Source organism: Epargyreus clarus, unplaced genomic scaffold (genome assembly GCF_041222505.1).
Source record: "Epargyreus clarus isolate Ecla_fem2 unplaced genomic scaffold, WU_Ecla_fem_2.2 ptg000012l, whole genome shotgun sequence".
In the NCBI taxonomy this organism is placed as follows: Eukaryota; Metazoa; Arthropoda; class Insecta; order Lepidoptera; family Hesperiidae; genus Epargyreus; species Epargyreus clarus.
The window spans coordinates 4,324,741-4,341,732 of record NW_027332220.1 but is presented as its reverse complement, the minus strand read 5'-3'; the positions used below and the strand labels follow the sequence as shown (position 1 = coordinate 4,341,732).

The window sequence follows — 16,992 nt, the reverse complement described above, 5'->3', positions numbered from 1 at the left end:
CGACACCGGCACTCGAAGGGATCGAGTTTATCTCTCCCACTGAGGTAAGGAAGGCGGCCTTACGTCTACCCAGGCGTAAGGCCCCAGGTCACGACGGGATCCCCAACGCGGCGTTAGGTATGCTGTCCAGAGGGGCCCTTGTCTCAATGACTCGGGTCTTTAACGCCATCCTACGCACAGGCCATTTCCCGACCATCTGGAAATTAGGGAAGGTAATCGTCCTCCTGAAACCGGGGAAAGACCGCCGTCTCCCGGGTAACTACCGCCCCATAACCCTGCTATCAACCACAGCTAAGCTGTTTGAGAGACTGGCGTTGAAACGACTGCGTCCGTTCCTTACTATAAGGGACGAGCAGTTCGGGTTCCGCGCCGGTCACTCTACAACGCTGCAGCTCACGCGGGTTATTCATCATTTAGCATCCGAGCTCAACTACGGCCGTCACACGGTCGGCGTCTTTCTCGATATCGAGAAGGCGTTCGACCGCGTATGGCATGAGGGGCTCATATGCAAAATGATGAATACACCTGCCCCGGCGACGCTGATACGGTTGATAGCATCGTTTTTAAGTGAGCGGCAGTTTTATATTTCGGTCGAGGGCGTCGCCTCAGACCCTAGGCCCATACGTGCGGGGGTGCCGCAGGGCAGCTGCCTCTCTCCGTGGCTCTATGCTCTGTATACCAACGACGCCCCCACTCTCCAAGGTCACCTGGAAGACTGGGAGCGCGACGTTATGCTCGCGTTGTTCGCAGATGACAGTGCGTACTTCGCGTCGTCCCGCCGAGCGGACTTAGCTGCACGGAGAATGCAGCGTCTGCTCGACTTACTACCTATGTGGCTGGATAAGTGGCGCATGGCTGTCAATGTCGGAAAGACAGTCGCAATACTGTTCAGCCGCAAGCGTATCATGCCGGCTCCGCTGAGGCTCCGTGACACGGAGGTAGCTTGGCAGCCAATAGTTAAATACCTAGGATGTAACATCGATCGCTCGTTGCATATGATCCCGCAGGTGGAACAATCGATCCACCAGGCCCGAGCGGCCCGAGCGATGCTCCGACCGGTGCTTACATCCAGGTTACCGTTAAGGACGAAACTAGGGATCTACAAGACCTACATTCGTTCACGACTTACCTACGCGGCGCCGGCATGGTACGCGTTGATATCTAGGTCGCAACGCCAGCGTCTCCAAGCCCAGCAGAACCTGGCCCTTCGAGCAATCGTGGGGGCGGGTCGCTACGTCAGGAACGACGTGGTGAGGCGCGACCTCAAGATCGAAACGGTCGAGGAGTTTGTGGTCCGCCTCGCACGCTCAATGTATGAGCGGGCGGAGGCCGGACCATACTCCCATTTAAAGGGGTTCGCGCCCCTACACGATCGACCACCTACGGGGCGCCCGCTCCCGCGGGAGCTCCCAGGGCTGGCGACCCCCGACCATCAGGGGGCCGACCGTCCGCTCGGTACAACGACGCGATAATTACCGAATCACCCCCTCAACAGGGGGATGATAGAAATTTTTAATATTTGTTCATTATTTTATTATGTTTTAAATAACATTATATTATTATGAATAAATATCAAGAATCCGGGGGGTATTTACCACCTGAGAATCTGCCCGGGCAAAGAGGGTATCCTCGAGACCCGAATTTCCTGCCCACCGCCCTTATGTTGTCATTGCCGCAATATATGTGCGCCCGGAGGGTAAGACGTCCCAGCGATAGATTATATTGCTCCATTCAAAATACTGCTATTAGCATAGATTAGTAAAGATTACTCACTCCTAACAAGAAAATGTTTTGACAATTGAAATTGTCACTCATCTATTTTCGTGTTTGAAGAATATTTAAAAAATGTAGTTTTTAGATCATTTACGAATAAATCGATATTTCTCCGCACTTTTTCTTCGATTTCGTGTTTTAACTACACCACTTAACTGCGCATGTCGGCATTGATCCGCGTAAATTACACCATGACAGCCATTAAACGTTTGACACCTTGTTAGCCGTTTAAGCCATTTAATGGCTTCCTTCAATTACAACGCGATGAGATATCTATACTTATCTATGTAGCAGGGCGGTGATGTAAGTCGAACCACAAAGAGTTCTGCCACTATTACTCGGACAATTCATTATAAATGGATGTTTTTAACAGACTTCAAAAAAGGAGGTCCTATATTTGACCGCTACTTGTGTAAGAATCTTAGTTTATATTCGTGATTTTCTCAAAAACCACTGATCCAATTTGAATGGGGTTTTAGTTTTCTGGAAGCTTATTAATGCTATATTCGTAGAAAACGACAATAGAAATTAATTTAAGAATTTTATTTTTAAATTAAAATAAATATCAGTATTTTCATCTAATAATATATAATTAGATTACCTGTAGGAATTACGGTGTGACCTTTTTATTTTTGGATTAATTTGTTGCTTTAGTGAATAAATTATTCTCCTATTACCACACGACTTTTAAATTTTATTAGACGACTAAAACATTTTTTCTATTCCTCAGGCGCAGGAGCTCTCCTCGTGAACCCGAAGACCAAGACAGCGCTGGCGAACATGTTGAGTATCCGCTTGCAAAGCACAAACGCACCGCCTGATCATGAGCCTTCGGCCGCGGGCACTCTTAGGTTGGTAGCCTCTGCCGCCGCGCTCATAAACCATTGTATTGCCCGACTAACATTACAATAACAATCAATAATGTATTACAATAACAGAAAATAAATTAAATTTAAAATAAATTGCAATTCCGAAAAAAATAACAATGATGTGATTTAATGTAATGTGTACAAAATAATGCAGTTATATGATTATAAATTAAAATAGCGTTGAATTAATTCCGACGAGATAAATATGAAAATTTTCTATTCCTCAGTTTGGTAATGTCGAAACCTGACAATGAGCCTTCGGCCGCGGGCACTCTTAGGTTGGTAGCCTCTTGCCGCGCTCATAAACTATTGTATTGCCCGACTAACATTACAATAACATAACATTCATATTACAATAACAGAAAATAAATTTAAAATAAATTGCAATTCCGAAAAAATAAAAATGTGATTTAATGTCATTTGTACAAAATAATGCAGTCATATGATTCTAAATTAAAATAGTTGAATTAATTTCGGCGAGTTAAACATGAATATTTTCTATTCCTCAGTTTGGTAATGTCGAAACCTGACAATGAGCCTTCGGCCGCGGGCACTCTTAGGTTGGTAGCCTCTGTCGCGCTCATAAACCATTGTATTGCCCGACTAACATATTACAATAACATAACAATATTACAATAACAGAAAATAAATTAAATTTAAAAATAAATTGCAATTCCGAAATAATAAAAATATGATTTAATGTCATTTGTACAAAATAATGCAGTTATATGATTATTAATTAAAAATAGCGTTAAAGTGTAAATTAATTTCGACGAGATAAATATGAAACTTTTCTATTCCTCAGTTTGGTAATGTCGAAACCTGACAATGAGCCTTCGGCCGCGGGCACTCTTAGGTTGGTAGCTGGCACTCTTGCCGCGCTCATAAATCATTGTATTTCCCCTAATTAACGTAAATCACAACAACATATTAAATAGATTACAACAACAAACTAAATATATAACAATAACAGAAATAAAATAATAATTTACACTGCCAAAAACAAATTGATTTAAATGTATTTTTTGCGATATTTAAAATAAATAATATTCTATGTTTAAGTATAAATACAATTGAGATTTAAAATATTTGGACGAGATAAACATACAATTTTTCTATTCCTCAGTTTGGTAATGTCGAAGCCTGAAAATGAGCCTTCAGCCGTGGGTACTCTTAGGTTGGTAGCTTTTCCCGCTGCGCTCATAAACCATTGTATTATTTAAAAACAAAGTTGATAGTAGAAAATTCCAAAAAAAAAAACTAAAATATAAACGAATACATTTTACATTTAAAATTAATGTTACGTTGGTGATTTTATAAATATCTCGGGTGTTTAGAAATTTAGTCATATTAGGGTTCTGATCTAGGAACTAATATATTTAGGACCCCTACTCAAAAAAATCCGAAAATGATACAAAACAAAATATGTTTTTTAATAGGGGATCAGTTGCAATTAACTAACAACAGACTGAATATGTTTCGTTTATAAAATTTGCAATCACTACACAAGTGATATAATATCAATATATTTCATTATTCCAAAATTAAGTACATAATCAACATGCCTTACAATGGCTGAGTTGCATATTAACTTCAGATTTTACAAAATTCGTCATTTTTTTCACGATTTTTGGTCCTTTTCCGGATCACGCAGATTTGAATTCGAACTCGAACCCATTTCGTTTTATAGACACTTTGTCTTTCATACAAGTGATATTAACGCATGTATCTATGAACCAATAGACTACGTGTTGCACGCATGCGGGCCAGAACCGCACGCATATATAATCAACCCACGTGGTAGGAAAAGGGTCTAGACTACTAGGGTATTACTAAACCTGATTACTTGCTACTAAGTATAAATACTAGTAAAGTGCTAAAGATTGATAGGATCAGATAAAAATGTTTTTTTTCTATTCCCCAGTTTGGTAATGTCGAAACCTGAAAATGAGCCTTCGGCCGCGGGCACTCTTAGGTTGGTAGTCTCTTGCCGCGCTCATAAATCATTGTATTGCCAACTAACAAAATTAATATAATAACATCACAGACAAAACATTGCTTAAGGTCTGAAAATAAGGCTGGTATCATACTATACAGTAATATACAGTGAAGTTAATTACAACATTTACAAGATATTATAAATATTAAGTAAATAATATTTTATAAAGTAATAAGTGAATATAATTTTCTGACATAATGGTAACGTGGTTCTTAGCTACTTGTATATTAACATTATCAGTAACATAATATTACTATAAAATATATTAATATCTTAAATTGAGTTTCTTTAAAAATTAACTTCAATTTTACACCAGCGTGAAACTTGTAACTACACTTAAAAGTTTCTTATAATATGGCAAAAGAAATAATATATAACCTTTACAACTAGATATAAATCCCTAGAAGAAGCAACTTGTGCAACTTACTTAAAATACACTGAACAATATATGGCTAGAGTATTATATATTATAAAGTGTAATTAAAGTAGATAAAGATCCCATATTTCTATTCCCCAGTTTGGTAATGTCGAAACCAGATGAGTCGTCCGCCGCGGGTGCTCTTAGGTTGGTAACCGTCGAAGTTATAAAACACTGTTTTCTAAATAACATTCAAATATATAATAAAATTTTGAAATCAGCAAATTTAATACTAGCACCGTAGAGTAGTGTTTTATTATAATTATTTAAACGAATCTGAAATGGTTTGCTATTACTTGCTACGAAATTGAATAGTGACGTCAAACCTCATGAGAAATAGTTCGTATTATTTTAGTTTTTAATTATTTTTTTTCAAAAGCGTGTGAAATTCATGTTAATAGATTATGGTGGTCTAAAAATCTCGTTCTGTAAGTTTCATGAAGTCTCTCTCAGATGGAAAAGCACAATTTATATGTAAAAATAAAAAAAATATCTAATAAAATTCGTTTTAAATTACCATAGAAGTGGCCTATATACATTTCGTTATTATAAATATGGTCGAATTTAGTGTGAATTAAAAAAATAATTTAATACATAAACCAAAAAATTGAACGAATGAACGATAAAATAAACTTCGTCTAAACAAAACAATGACTCCATTAAACACTTCGTTTACAATGGTATATGACAGAATATTATTAACATTTAAATTGGAAAATACTATAAAAAAATCAATAAATAACATGTACATAAAAATTAAATGCTTAGTTCTCAAAAACTAATAACATATATAAACTTTAATACAATTCTTTACGAGCGCGGCCCATAGCTATGTTATATTTGGGCGTATGTTTTGACAAACTCGGAGACGGAATGCCCTAGCTAATAAATGTTGGCTTATCATTTCAATGTATAAATATGTCACTTATTTACTGCCTCGGTACTGGTCACCTTGTCCTAAAGCATTCATATGTAAAGTTTAAGTAAATACTATGAATTACTTCAGTCAAATCAATGAGGGTGGTAGTGAGTTCGTGTCGCCCCTATGGGAAGAAATTGGCACGAAAAAACGAAAGGTCCTGAAGACATTTTTTTAACAAAGTCAGCAGCGCTTAATACTACTGTTATTGGGCAGAAATACGCGTGGTACAGTTTCTGAAATTTGCCCTTCAAATGTGCTGCCGTGATCGGCATGACACGCCTCTGTGGTACGATTAGGAATCACACACCTTCGTAATGTAATTATCGTAATATTCTTCAGTATTATAATTATGGATCTATGATGAGTGTTCATAGACATTTACTCTTTAAATCTTTTTAATAATGGTTTCGGGAAGGTGGGTGGGCATACACGCGATCAAGTTGCAGAATTAGGGGATAGACCAATGTTGAAAAAAATTACTGGAAAAAGATTTTCTCCGAGTCCACCTGGTTAAACGACTAGCCCTGTTAAAACAACAGAATGTAATACTAACACTAATAGACAATAGCTAATTTTGGATCTTAAACTGCTTGAGAAAGAATGTACCGTGGGTGACCTGTACTGAGGTATGAGAATGGTGACTAAATCGTCCACTGCTTGCTGTTCATACGCTATTCCTTCAAAAACTCATCACAATGGGTCTTTTTTTAATCTTCGACGATAACAGGTAACCATTGGATTTGTTAAAATTAATTTGGATTCGAATTGGTGTCATTATGGATCAAGTCGGCTTTGCAAAGCGCTTTTTATGTCGTGTACTATAAATTCTTTTATTTTTTTTTGTAAATTAAGCGTTTCGTATTTAATGTTTTTGTAATTAGAGTACATTTTTACAATATCTCGATGTATTTTTTGTAGATGAGATTTTCGATTTTGGCCTTCAATGTTATATGTCTTTTTTATTAATTATTGTAGATGATGGAACATTTTAATGTATCTACATTTTTTATTGTAAATTCTTAGATCGATTTTTTTCTAAATGTTAAATGAATGGTATTTTGCTGAAAGAAGTCAAGAAAAGTGGATATGTATTTCAAAATGTTAATATTTCTTATTTTTATTTAACAGCACAATATGAATAAACATGTTAATAAAATCTGTTAAAGAAATTTTTTGAAAGATTATTGTGTTACCAATTTATCAAACCGTGTATTAATAAAAATGCATCCACTTTTCTTCGACTTTAATAAATAAATACAAAATAATCACAATATACATACAATACAGTACTCACACAATTAAATACACTTACAACATCAAATTTACCTTCACATCATATTTATATTTAATACGATCTAACGATTTATCTTATATGCAGATGCAAAAATTATGTTGATTTACAAAATAAATTCAATTTTTTTTTATGTACCCAATAGTGATATTTCAATATTGGTAAACTTATTGGGTACCCGAGGTTGCTCACCTGGCTTAATAATATATTTTTACAGGCAATTTGCCTAATGATACACACATTAAATGGGTAAAAAATACACACATACATACACGCAAAGTAACATACATCCAAATATACTCTCAAAAACATTTTTATCCAAAAATTGAAACATATTTTATTTTTGTTGTTATTAAATTAACACTGATACGAGTGATAACATCAATACACACACACACACAGATACGACAAAACAAATACACACCTGTCTGTTGCAGGTTGATGACAGATAATTCTGTAAAAGTTATTTCTGCGTAACAACTGCAGAATAAAGTGTTACTGTTCTGGTTTGAGGGATGTATAAGGCCTCTGGCTTGCGCGATAAGATTACAAATTAACACATACGCGCGCACTAACATACAGTCTCTCTCTCTCTCTCTATCACACACACACACACACACAGTCTCTCTCTCACTCACATAGTCTCTCTCACACACCCACACACGAACACACACACGCAACACACACAGGCACACGTAGTGACACTAACCCGCCCGATCGCTTAAGCCCTACGGTGTGTTGCGCGCAGGTTGATGACGGCCGCGCACGCCGCGGGTAGCGCCGTACGCGCCCCGGCGCGGTTACTACTGGGACCCGCACACCATCCACATCAAGTACCGACGCCGGTAAGTTTGGCGCAGGATTATACTTTTATATTGATTATGTAGTGTGTTGAATATATTTTAAATTTGTCATACATACACTATTTAACGTTTACGATTTTAAACTAATATTGTTGCAGACTGCATTTTTTTTTTTTTCAAATTTATCTTTTAAATCTTACAATGTTATATTTCAAGGACCTTCCTTATAATAAGTTTTTTGGATCAACCCTCATCGTCATATGGAGAATTCTTACAAAATATAAAGGCTTTCCTATGACGGTTTCCTAGTTATAACTCTTTTACATCCCTATCAAAAGTTAAGTGAGCAGTGTCGAAAAATTCTATGAAAGCGGATCATTTTCCATAGCAGCGAATCAATTATGAATAATTCCTTTTAATGTGGAAAATTGTAAGTCTTGTTTCTTAATCACGCTATCGAAGTCATCTCAACATCTTGTGTATTCAAGCTCCGAAATAAGACTGTCGGAGCACGACCGTTCTCCGGGCATGATCACCTAGCTCTGGGAAAGATCGTCCTTTTACCAAACCACTAACATAAAGATTATTATAACATCCGCAGGCCGGCAGCGCGGGTGTGGTGGGCAACAAGGTGTACGCGGGCGCGGTGCGGGCGGCCCCGCCCCGCGCGCAGTTCTACGGACACAACCCCAACCTCAAGCTGCCGCCTGATCTCTTCCTGCTCGGATGCGTGTTTCATATTGTGAGTGTGGGTTTATTTGTTATATTAAGATTTAAAAAATGGGTCGTTAGTTTTTGAGATTATTTTTTTAAGTATACTTCTTTTGAGGCATTTAAGTTTTGCAAATAGTTTTTGTATTGCCAGCTTTGCAGAAACATTTTTTAAAGTATATAATACGATATAATATATTAAATTCAAACGCGAGTTTGATTCGCACTTGATCGGTTTTTTTTTTTTGATAAATATGCCAAAAAAGTATAATTTGTGACATGCTATAGAATACATATATAGAAAGCTATTGCTATTAAACAAAGTATAAAAAGCTTGTTAAGTTTATAATAAAAATTAAAAATGAAATAATTTAGACCGCAGGTTAACGGTAATATATCCGCAGACAAAATATTTCTGCGGATATATTACCGTTAGATAAGATGTTTATTTGTTACCTAAGCTGATAAGTAGTCGTATGCATCTTCAGGTGGAGTACCAGCAGTCGGTGGGCAGCGAGCGCGTGTCGAAGTGGACGGAGGCGATCCAGCGGCGCGGCGGCGAGGTGGAGGCCGTGTACTGCGCGCGCGTCACGCACGTGCTCTGCGAGACGCAGCGGCACGGCGTCGTCATGCAGGTGCGGTATATAACTGGGGGTTTTGAGAGCCCGGAACCCCTTCCGACCAAAAAAGTAGATTTAAATCGAGAACCTCCTTTTTAACCGACTTCAGAAAAGAAGGTATTCGACTGGTATCTACTGGTATGTCTGTAAGTGTGCATGCTTGTATTAAAGCTTGTTTGAAGTCTGTTTAAAAGAAAAAATATTCAGTTTTTGCTCTCCATCGAAAATTTCAGATATTATTTAATCGGCCATCCCGCTTAATATCACACAATGAGAAATAATTTCCGTAACTAGCTGACCTTTTTTATTACTACTACATATTTATAAAGCAAAAATCTATATTTGCCTCAATAAAAAAATACCAATACTGTAGGCTCTTTAAGACAAATTATGACTATATTATTTAAAATAATAAAGATAAATTATTCTAATGTCCAATGAGAAATCCTCGTACAAAACTCTAACAATAAGTTTTTTTACACAGGCTCTCCGCGACGCGAAGCGCTGCGTGACCGCGTACTGGCTGTCGGACGCGATGGAGCGGCGCGGCGTGGCGCCGCCCTGGCAGGCGCTGCACCTGCCCTCCATGCACGCGCCGCGCGAGCGCCCCGCGCGACACCACCGCGCCGCGCTCTCCGGCTGGCGGCGCGACGAGCGCAGGCGCCTCGCGTGCTCGCTGCGGCATCTGGGGGCCAAGGTGTGTGTGCACAGTGTTCCCCGGCACGCCCCGCGCGACACCACCGCGCCGCGCTCTCCGGCTGGCGGCGCGACGAGCGCAGGCGCCTCGCGTGCTCGCTGCGGCATCTGGGGGCCAAGGTGTGTGTGCACAGTGTTCCCCGGCACGCCCCGCGCGACACCACCGCGCCGCGCTCTCCGGCTGGCGGCGCGACGAGCGCAGGCGCCTCGCGTGCTCGCTGCGGCATCTGGGGGCCAAGGTGTGTGTGCACAGTGTTCCCCGGCACGCCCCGCGCGACACCACCGCGCCGCGCTCTCCGGCTGGCGGCGCGACGAGCGCAGGCGCCTCGCGTGCTCGCTGCGGCATCTGGGGGCCAAGGTGTGTGTGCACAGTGTTCCCCGGCACGCCCCGCGCGACACCACCGCGCCGCGCTCTCCGGCTGGCGGCGCGACGAGCGCAGGCGCCTCGCGTGCTCGCTGCGGCATCTGGGGGCCAAGGTGTGTGTGCACAGTGTTCCCCGGCACGCCCCGCGCGACACCACCGCGCCGCGCTCTCCGGCTGGCGGCGCGACGAGCGCCGGCGCCTCGCGTGCTCGCTGCGGCATCTGGGCGCCAAGGTGTGTGTACACAGTGTTCACCATACGCTCAGCGACGCAAACGCTGCGTGACCGCGTACTGGCTGTCGGACGCGATGGAGGTGAAGGTGGTATAACCCTCTGCGGTTCGACTCCGGCGGCACTACCGCCACACCTATTTCTGCTTCATAAAAGCAGCGTTAAACGCTACTGTGTTCTGGTTTGAAGAGTGTGGTAAGGGAGACATAATTTTCCGAAGCATTCCAACTTTCAGGAGTAGCGGCGCATCTAGCCGACCTCAGCTAGGAATATTTAATCCTATCTGGGGTTAATTACAGATGTCCATCGGCGGCAGTAGCCACTCACCATCAGGTGAATGGTCTGGTGTGTACTATATTATAAAAAAACAATTCCAGCAGATTAGCAGTTTTTAAATTTCATAAATGTTATTGTTTGTTAATATATAAACTCGGTAATGTTTCCAGCTGACGCCGTACATGAGCCGCGACAACACGGTGCTGATCTGCAAGCGCGCGGAGGGCGGCAAGTACCGGCGCGCGCGCGAGTGGGGCGTGCCCGTCGTCAGCGCGGCCTGGCTCACCGACCTGCTGCTCGGCAACATGACCGCGCTCGCACAGGTGACATACGCTCGCACACCCCACACTAGGATCGTCTGTGGCGTGGGTGCCATGGACACACACAAAGAATATACTCAGGACAACAATCTTAATTCTTCATTTAGTTGTCTGTCTGGCGAGGGAGCGAACCCAAAATCATCAACTGCTTTCGTCATCAACCATTATTTTACATGTTTTAGAGTGAGGGGTTTAGACCACCATATTCCACCGCCCTGGCCAAGTGCGAATCAGTAGAATTAATAGTGTGCAAATTGTTAAATTTTGATCTTTAATAGAAGAACGTTTGATTTATTAATTGATAATAATGGGCATTAATGAATATCCATTATTTATTTACAGATTGAAAATGCCAAGTATCAGCAGTTCAACTTAGCAAGTCCTTTCCGGATGGATTATAGCTTAGTTTCACATCTCATGAGTAAGTTCCATTTTTGTTAATATTTTACTGATTGGTATAGTGTACGGTTTTTTTTTAATAAATAGGTAAATTGGGTACTTGACAGTTATAACAATAAAATATGAAATATGTTGGATATGATAGCTTATAAGTAAACATAAATTATGCAGTATTTCGTTTATTTTTTAATACGTTCTAAGTATTTTAATTTTTAAAAAGAAATTTTCGATTTTTTATCTGTGGATTTTAAATCCCAAAACGGCGACAGTGCTGCCTCAAATGTCATGTGACGTCACTACATCGAAACCAAACAAGACAAATAATAATTAAATCGTTTCCTGTTAGAGTTGGTTGAATTTATGTTGTGAACCGAAATGAAGCCATACTATATTAAAGCTGATAGCGTGAACCTGCTTAAAGAAGATCCATATATGCAGTGCAATAAATCAAAATGGATACAAAAACTTCCGTGAGATAACCTATGGAAATATCAAATAAACAACGTAAGTAAAACATTCTTTATATTTACATTTAATCATATCGGACAATTAAAACATTTCTTAACTGACTTCAGACAGAAGAAAGGTTGTCTTCAAGTAATTATTAAGATTTTTTTAAATATACTTATATTCTTGTGAACTGTTTTAAGGTTATTAATTGGTTATATTTATATTTACAGATCTTCCCGACAATCGTATAGTGACGACGTTATAGAGTATGTGCAGTTTAAGAGGAAGGCAAGTTTGTGTTTCATGAAAAGTAAAAGTTGTCCTGAACACAAGGTACATAAATGAAAATGTGATGACTGTCCTGCCTAGAAGAAGTGAGGAGCCAAAAATTTCGAAAGTGGGCACCAGTCTGAAATACATAAAGTAAAGTACACGGGAAATAGTACTTCTTTACTTGCGTAACCTACCCAACAAGATGAAGGAAGAAAAGTGACCATACAGTTCCTATTATTGCATTGCAATTTAATTCTGAAAATGACAGTGATAAAAATATATATCCATTTGTTATGGAAAATAATTTTAGTTATGAAGAAAAGCAGACACGCAAGCAGCACAAAAATTTAGCTTAGGTGATCTGTAGTAATGATTGTAACTGTAACATATGATAAATATATACAAAAGTTATACTGTGTGTACTCACTAATAGAACCATATAAACCAAATAAACAAAGAAATCGGTTAATAAAATACTAATATTAGCAAATCATGTATTTTTAATTATACAGTCCTGTAACTTAATCAGTGCACATGCACCATCAATAATAACACAGTCATAAAATATTTTAATTGTGTCCTATTAATTACAGAATGGGCCCTTAAAATAGAATTCTCATAGACGTCTTATAATTCTATTCTTATCATAGACATCTATATAATATATTAAATATATGAATACTTCCACTTGCTGTTTTGTTTTGATTACGTCCCGTTCCAATGATTTGGAATTGACGAATTACTCGAGAGTTACTAAATTTATTCCTTTTTTTCAATAATACTTCTCTTACATAGATAGTATAAAATGTCATTGCTTGCAAACAGTGGATTTAAACATATAAGAATCTGCAAGTTCTTTAACGTTTATGAGATTTGGGTTTAGGAACTTGTATAAGCAAATTTGTTACGATCGTCCTTGTACACATCGTCACTGCACACGTCTTATAACTTGTCATTTATTTAAATTTTAGTTATAATAGCTAAATAACTCTCAATTTTCTTCTAATCGTTGTTTGTTTACAGTGTAATGACGTTCCGCCACAAAATGACACTTGACCGCCTGATTTAACGCGACGTTCCGTTCACCGTAAAGAAAGTTCGATTTTTATTAATGAATAGCCCTTTTTTCGAAAAAGTGATCAATGAAAGGCATATATAATACGTATACTAATTCATTAAAACACTTTCCCAAAAAGTGTCAAGTAGCCAATTGTGACAATATTGTAAAAATATTACTTTTTAAAAGACTATTATAGATAGTTTTAATCGTGTCTTATACGATTTTAAATCTTATGTATAAGTAAGAATATTAAATGAAAACTAAGCAAATTAACCAATCATAATTTACAAGTATAGTCCGCGCTAAACTGCTAGTCCGCTGTGAAGTTGTTGCGAGTAGGTGTAGTCGTACAATTTGCTACGGCGACTCGATTCAATTCTATATTCAGAGCGGACTAGCAGTTTTACGCGCACTATACCACAAAATAAATCGTAAACCGTATCCGCTTATCGTTCCAGACGCATGGAAGATGCCTATAAACATAACGCAGGAGTCTCACGAGCGCGCCAAGCGCAGCGCGGCGGCGGCGGGCGCGGCGCTGGGCGGGCGGCGGGCCAAGCGCGCGCGGCCGCCGCCCTCGCCGCCGCCCGCCCAGCCGCCCGCGCAGCCGCCGCCGCTGCAGCTCGCGCCGCGCGTGCTCTTCTCCGCGGTGCCGCAGCATGACGCGGCGCGGCTCGCGGCCATCGTCAGGTGTGTACGATATAAAAATAATTCTAGTGTCTGCCTGAAGTATCACAATTTCTAACTATCGCTTTAATTAATAATCATGAATGTATATATCATGAATGAATATCTCATATTATGGGATTGATGATAGATAGACCTAATATAGATAGATCATAGATAACCTATACCTATAATATCACTTTCTAATTGTTGCCTACCAAAGATCGAAATTTGACTAGTAGACAAATTTTAGATTTAAAAAGTATCTCAAATTAATACATTTGGTAGGAATAACATTGGTTAAATTGATGATTAATTATGGCCATATAACAAAATAAATAATTAATTGCAATAATCTTAATTGTAGAAGTTCTATTATAGGAGTACAACTCCAATGTTCAACATTCCACCTGAACTTTTAAAACTAACAGAGGCAATGCTCAATAACGATTATTCGTAATTTAAGACATAAAATGGTAAGAAGTTTAAAAATTAAAAGTAATGAAACCTATAATAATATGATACTTTATATATTGCAGTGACGAAACAAATAATTGTGATCAAAATAGAAACGATTCTGCTAAAAATGATGAAAAAAATATTTCTGTTTCTAATTAAGGTTAATTCTCAAGGGTATTCAAATTTATTAAGTAAAAATAAAGTAGTTCATCTAGTTAAAATCATTCATAATTCGATACGAAACTGTCATTTTAGGTAAATCTATATCTTGAATTAGACTTGAAAAGTATTACATAGTTCAATAGTCTTCTAAACTGTGTGACCAAATAGGATAAGCCGGCTATATTACTAACATAAAAAATATATTCATACATTGCATTAATACTGTAGCCTTCAAAACTACTTCACTATTACTGTAGTAATCATTTTGAAAGTGTCTGGTAAGACATATGTTCATGTTGTTTTATATATTGTCTTACAGGCAACTCGGCGGCCTCGTAGTAACATCAGCGGCTGAAGCGACTCACCTGATAATGGAGAAATTGGTTCGAACCGCCAAATTGGTGACCTGCCTCACCACGGTCAAGCACCTGCTCACACCCGAATGGGTGTTGGAGAGTCAACGGCTCAATAAGTTCGCCGACGAAGCGAAACACGCTCTACGAGACGAGGCCTTCGCTAAGGAGTACAATTGCGATGTATCCGAAGTGTTGCTTTGCGGCGAACAGCGGAGGAAACTGTTTGAAGGTATCACGTTTTACTTGACACCGTGCGTGATGCCCCAGAAGTCTGCGCTCACTGAAATGATCGAGCTTTGCGGTGGTAAGGTCGAAAAGAATCGCCGTTCATTCGTCTCCATCCAAGAGATACATTCACAGAGACCATACAGTTACCTCATATTGACGGTACCGAACGATTTGCATTTGGTATACTATCTCCTACAGTCGGAAAAGACGTTGAACATTGTGTGCAACACCGAAGTGGTCCTCTCTGCTATCATGCGTCAGAAACTAGAGATACAAGAGTTTCTCGTCCAAGTAGACTAGTAATATCAGGGTCAGTACACACATGCCTGCTGTACATATTAAATAAATTTTAGCTAAATTTTCTAGACTAAAGGAACGGCTACGTTCAATTCGAATATGATAATTTGTAAGTACGTACCATGCAGGGGATTCCGTGTTCGTTATTAGACTTTCGAGTCTTACATATCTTTATGCCATGGATGTGCGATGGTATGTATTGTAAATGTGAAGAGTTATCTATTTTAATGTAATCGTGTAGTTATGTGCGTACTGCCCTGTATTCAGTGTTCAACTCAATAAGTATTATATTAAATTTCTATGATGTGATGTTGATTATATGATGAATTTTGTTTTTGATTATTTTTTTCAGTAAATATTTCATTTTTTTCTCAATGGAATTCTGTATGCATGTTACAATTTAAATGGCTTTTATGGATTATAAATATTATTTATTTGTTTGGAAGAGGATAATTTCCATGAAGATTTAATTTTTTTGACTCCAGATTCTTTATGTAATTCAAAGTTTTTTGTTTTGTCAGAATTGCAATATAATTGTTATTGTTGTAAGGTTTAAAATGAACTGTAATATTTTTCTATGAATGGAATAAAAACGATATTCTCGATGTGTAGTTGTATAAGAGAACTGAACATATAAATGTAAAAGAGTTGTAATATGAAAATATATATGTTTGATAAATAATCAAGTGATTTCATTTTATTCTGAGAAATGTTTTCCTAGAGGTCTGTTATTAATTTTGAATTACATTGTTACCCCGTTAGAACCCTTGATGTCCTAAGACCGATAAATAAATTCGATAAATGTCAATCTGAAGTTTAACATTTTACAGCAGTGCATAGCAACAACATCAGTCCGCGGGTTGCGGACCTTCCTGGAATTTTATTTGAACCCTTATTCTGCTGAGTATTTTGTTCCAAAAATGCGCAATAGGTGTATCCTTGTTTTCTCCGTTCCGTGTTTCATTTTTTTTATCCAGGACGTCAAATAAGTTTGGTTCAAATTGACTGTGTTGATTTTCCAAAAACGGCGAAAACAGAGTTTAGATATATTTCTATATCCATATAGATTTAGGGTCTATTAAAATTTTGTATCGCGCTCGCACGTTAACATATACCTTAGCGTGCGAGTGAGACAGGTGATATTATTACTCGAGTACAGAACAAATGATAACATGCTGCCATCTATTGAAAAACTTAAGTACTTCTTAATTCATTGGAAATCGTTTTACTTTATTATGGCTTTATTACTTTTCCAAATAAAGTAGACCGGAAATTACGTCGATGATGCTGATATTTAATAAGTTTTGAAATTGTCCGTAATATAACTACTGTTATCAATGCAAAAAAATAT

The 16,992-nt window shown here is 38.6% G+C and overlaps 1 protein-coding gene and 1 long non-coding RNA gene across 2 annotated transcripts in view; both read left to right on the top strand.

Moving 5' to 3' along the window:
• Ptip (PAX transcription activation domain interacting protein) overlaps nucleotides 1-16,323 on the top strand; it is a 32,063-nt gene extending 15,740 nt beyond the window's left edge. Inside the window, exons 8-16 of the mRNA XM_073078180.1 lie at nucleotides 2,504-2,624; nucleotides 8,021-8,117; nucleotides 8,677-8,817; nucleotides 9,275-9,421; nucleotides 9,891-10,103; nucleotides 11,142-11,294; nucleotides 11,634-11,712; nucleotides 13,932-14,163; nucleotides 15,080-16,323. Coding sequence (XP_072934281.1) covers nucleotides 2,504-2,624; nucleotides 8,021-8,117; nucleotides 8,677-8,817; nucleotides 9,275-9,421; nucleotides 9,891-10,103; nucleotides 11,142-11,294; nucleotides 11,634-11,712; nucleotides 13,932-14,163; nucleotides 15,080-15,644 — 1,748 coding nt within the window. The 3' untranslated portion in view covers nucleotides 15,645-16,323. The remainder of the gene's footprint in view (nucleotides 1-2,503; nucleotides 2,625-8,020; nucleotides 8,118-8,676; nucleotides 8,818-9,274; nucleotides 9,422-9,890; nucleotides 10,104-11,141; nucleotides 11,295-11,633; nucleotides 11,713-13,931; nucleotides 14,164-15,079) is intronic.
• LOC140746156 (uncharacterized) lies at nucleotides 11,784-12,824 on the top strand. The gene is made up of 2 exons (XR_012102752.1): nucleotides 11,784-12,194; nucleotides 12,371-12,824. It is a non-coding gene; the product is annotated as an uncharacterized LOC140746156 (long non-coding RNA).
• Nucleotides 16,324-16,992: the final 669 nt, after the last annotated feature.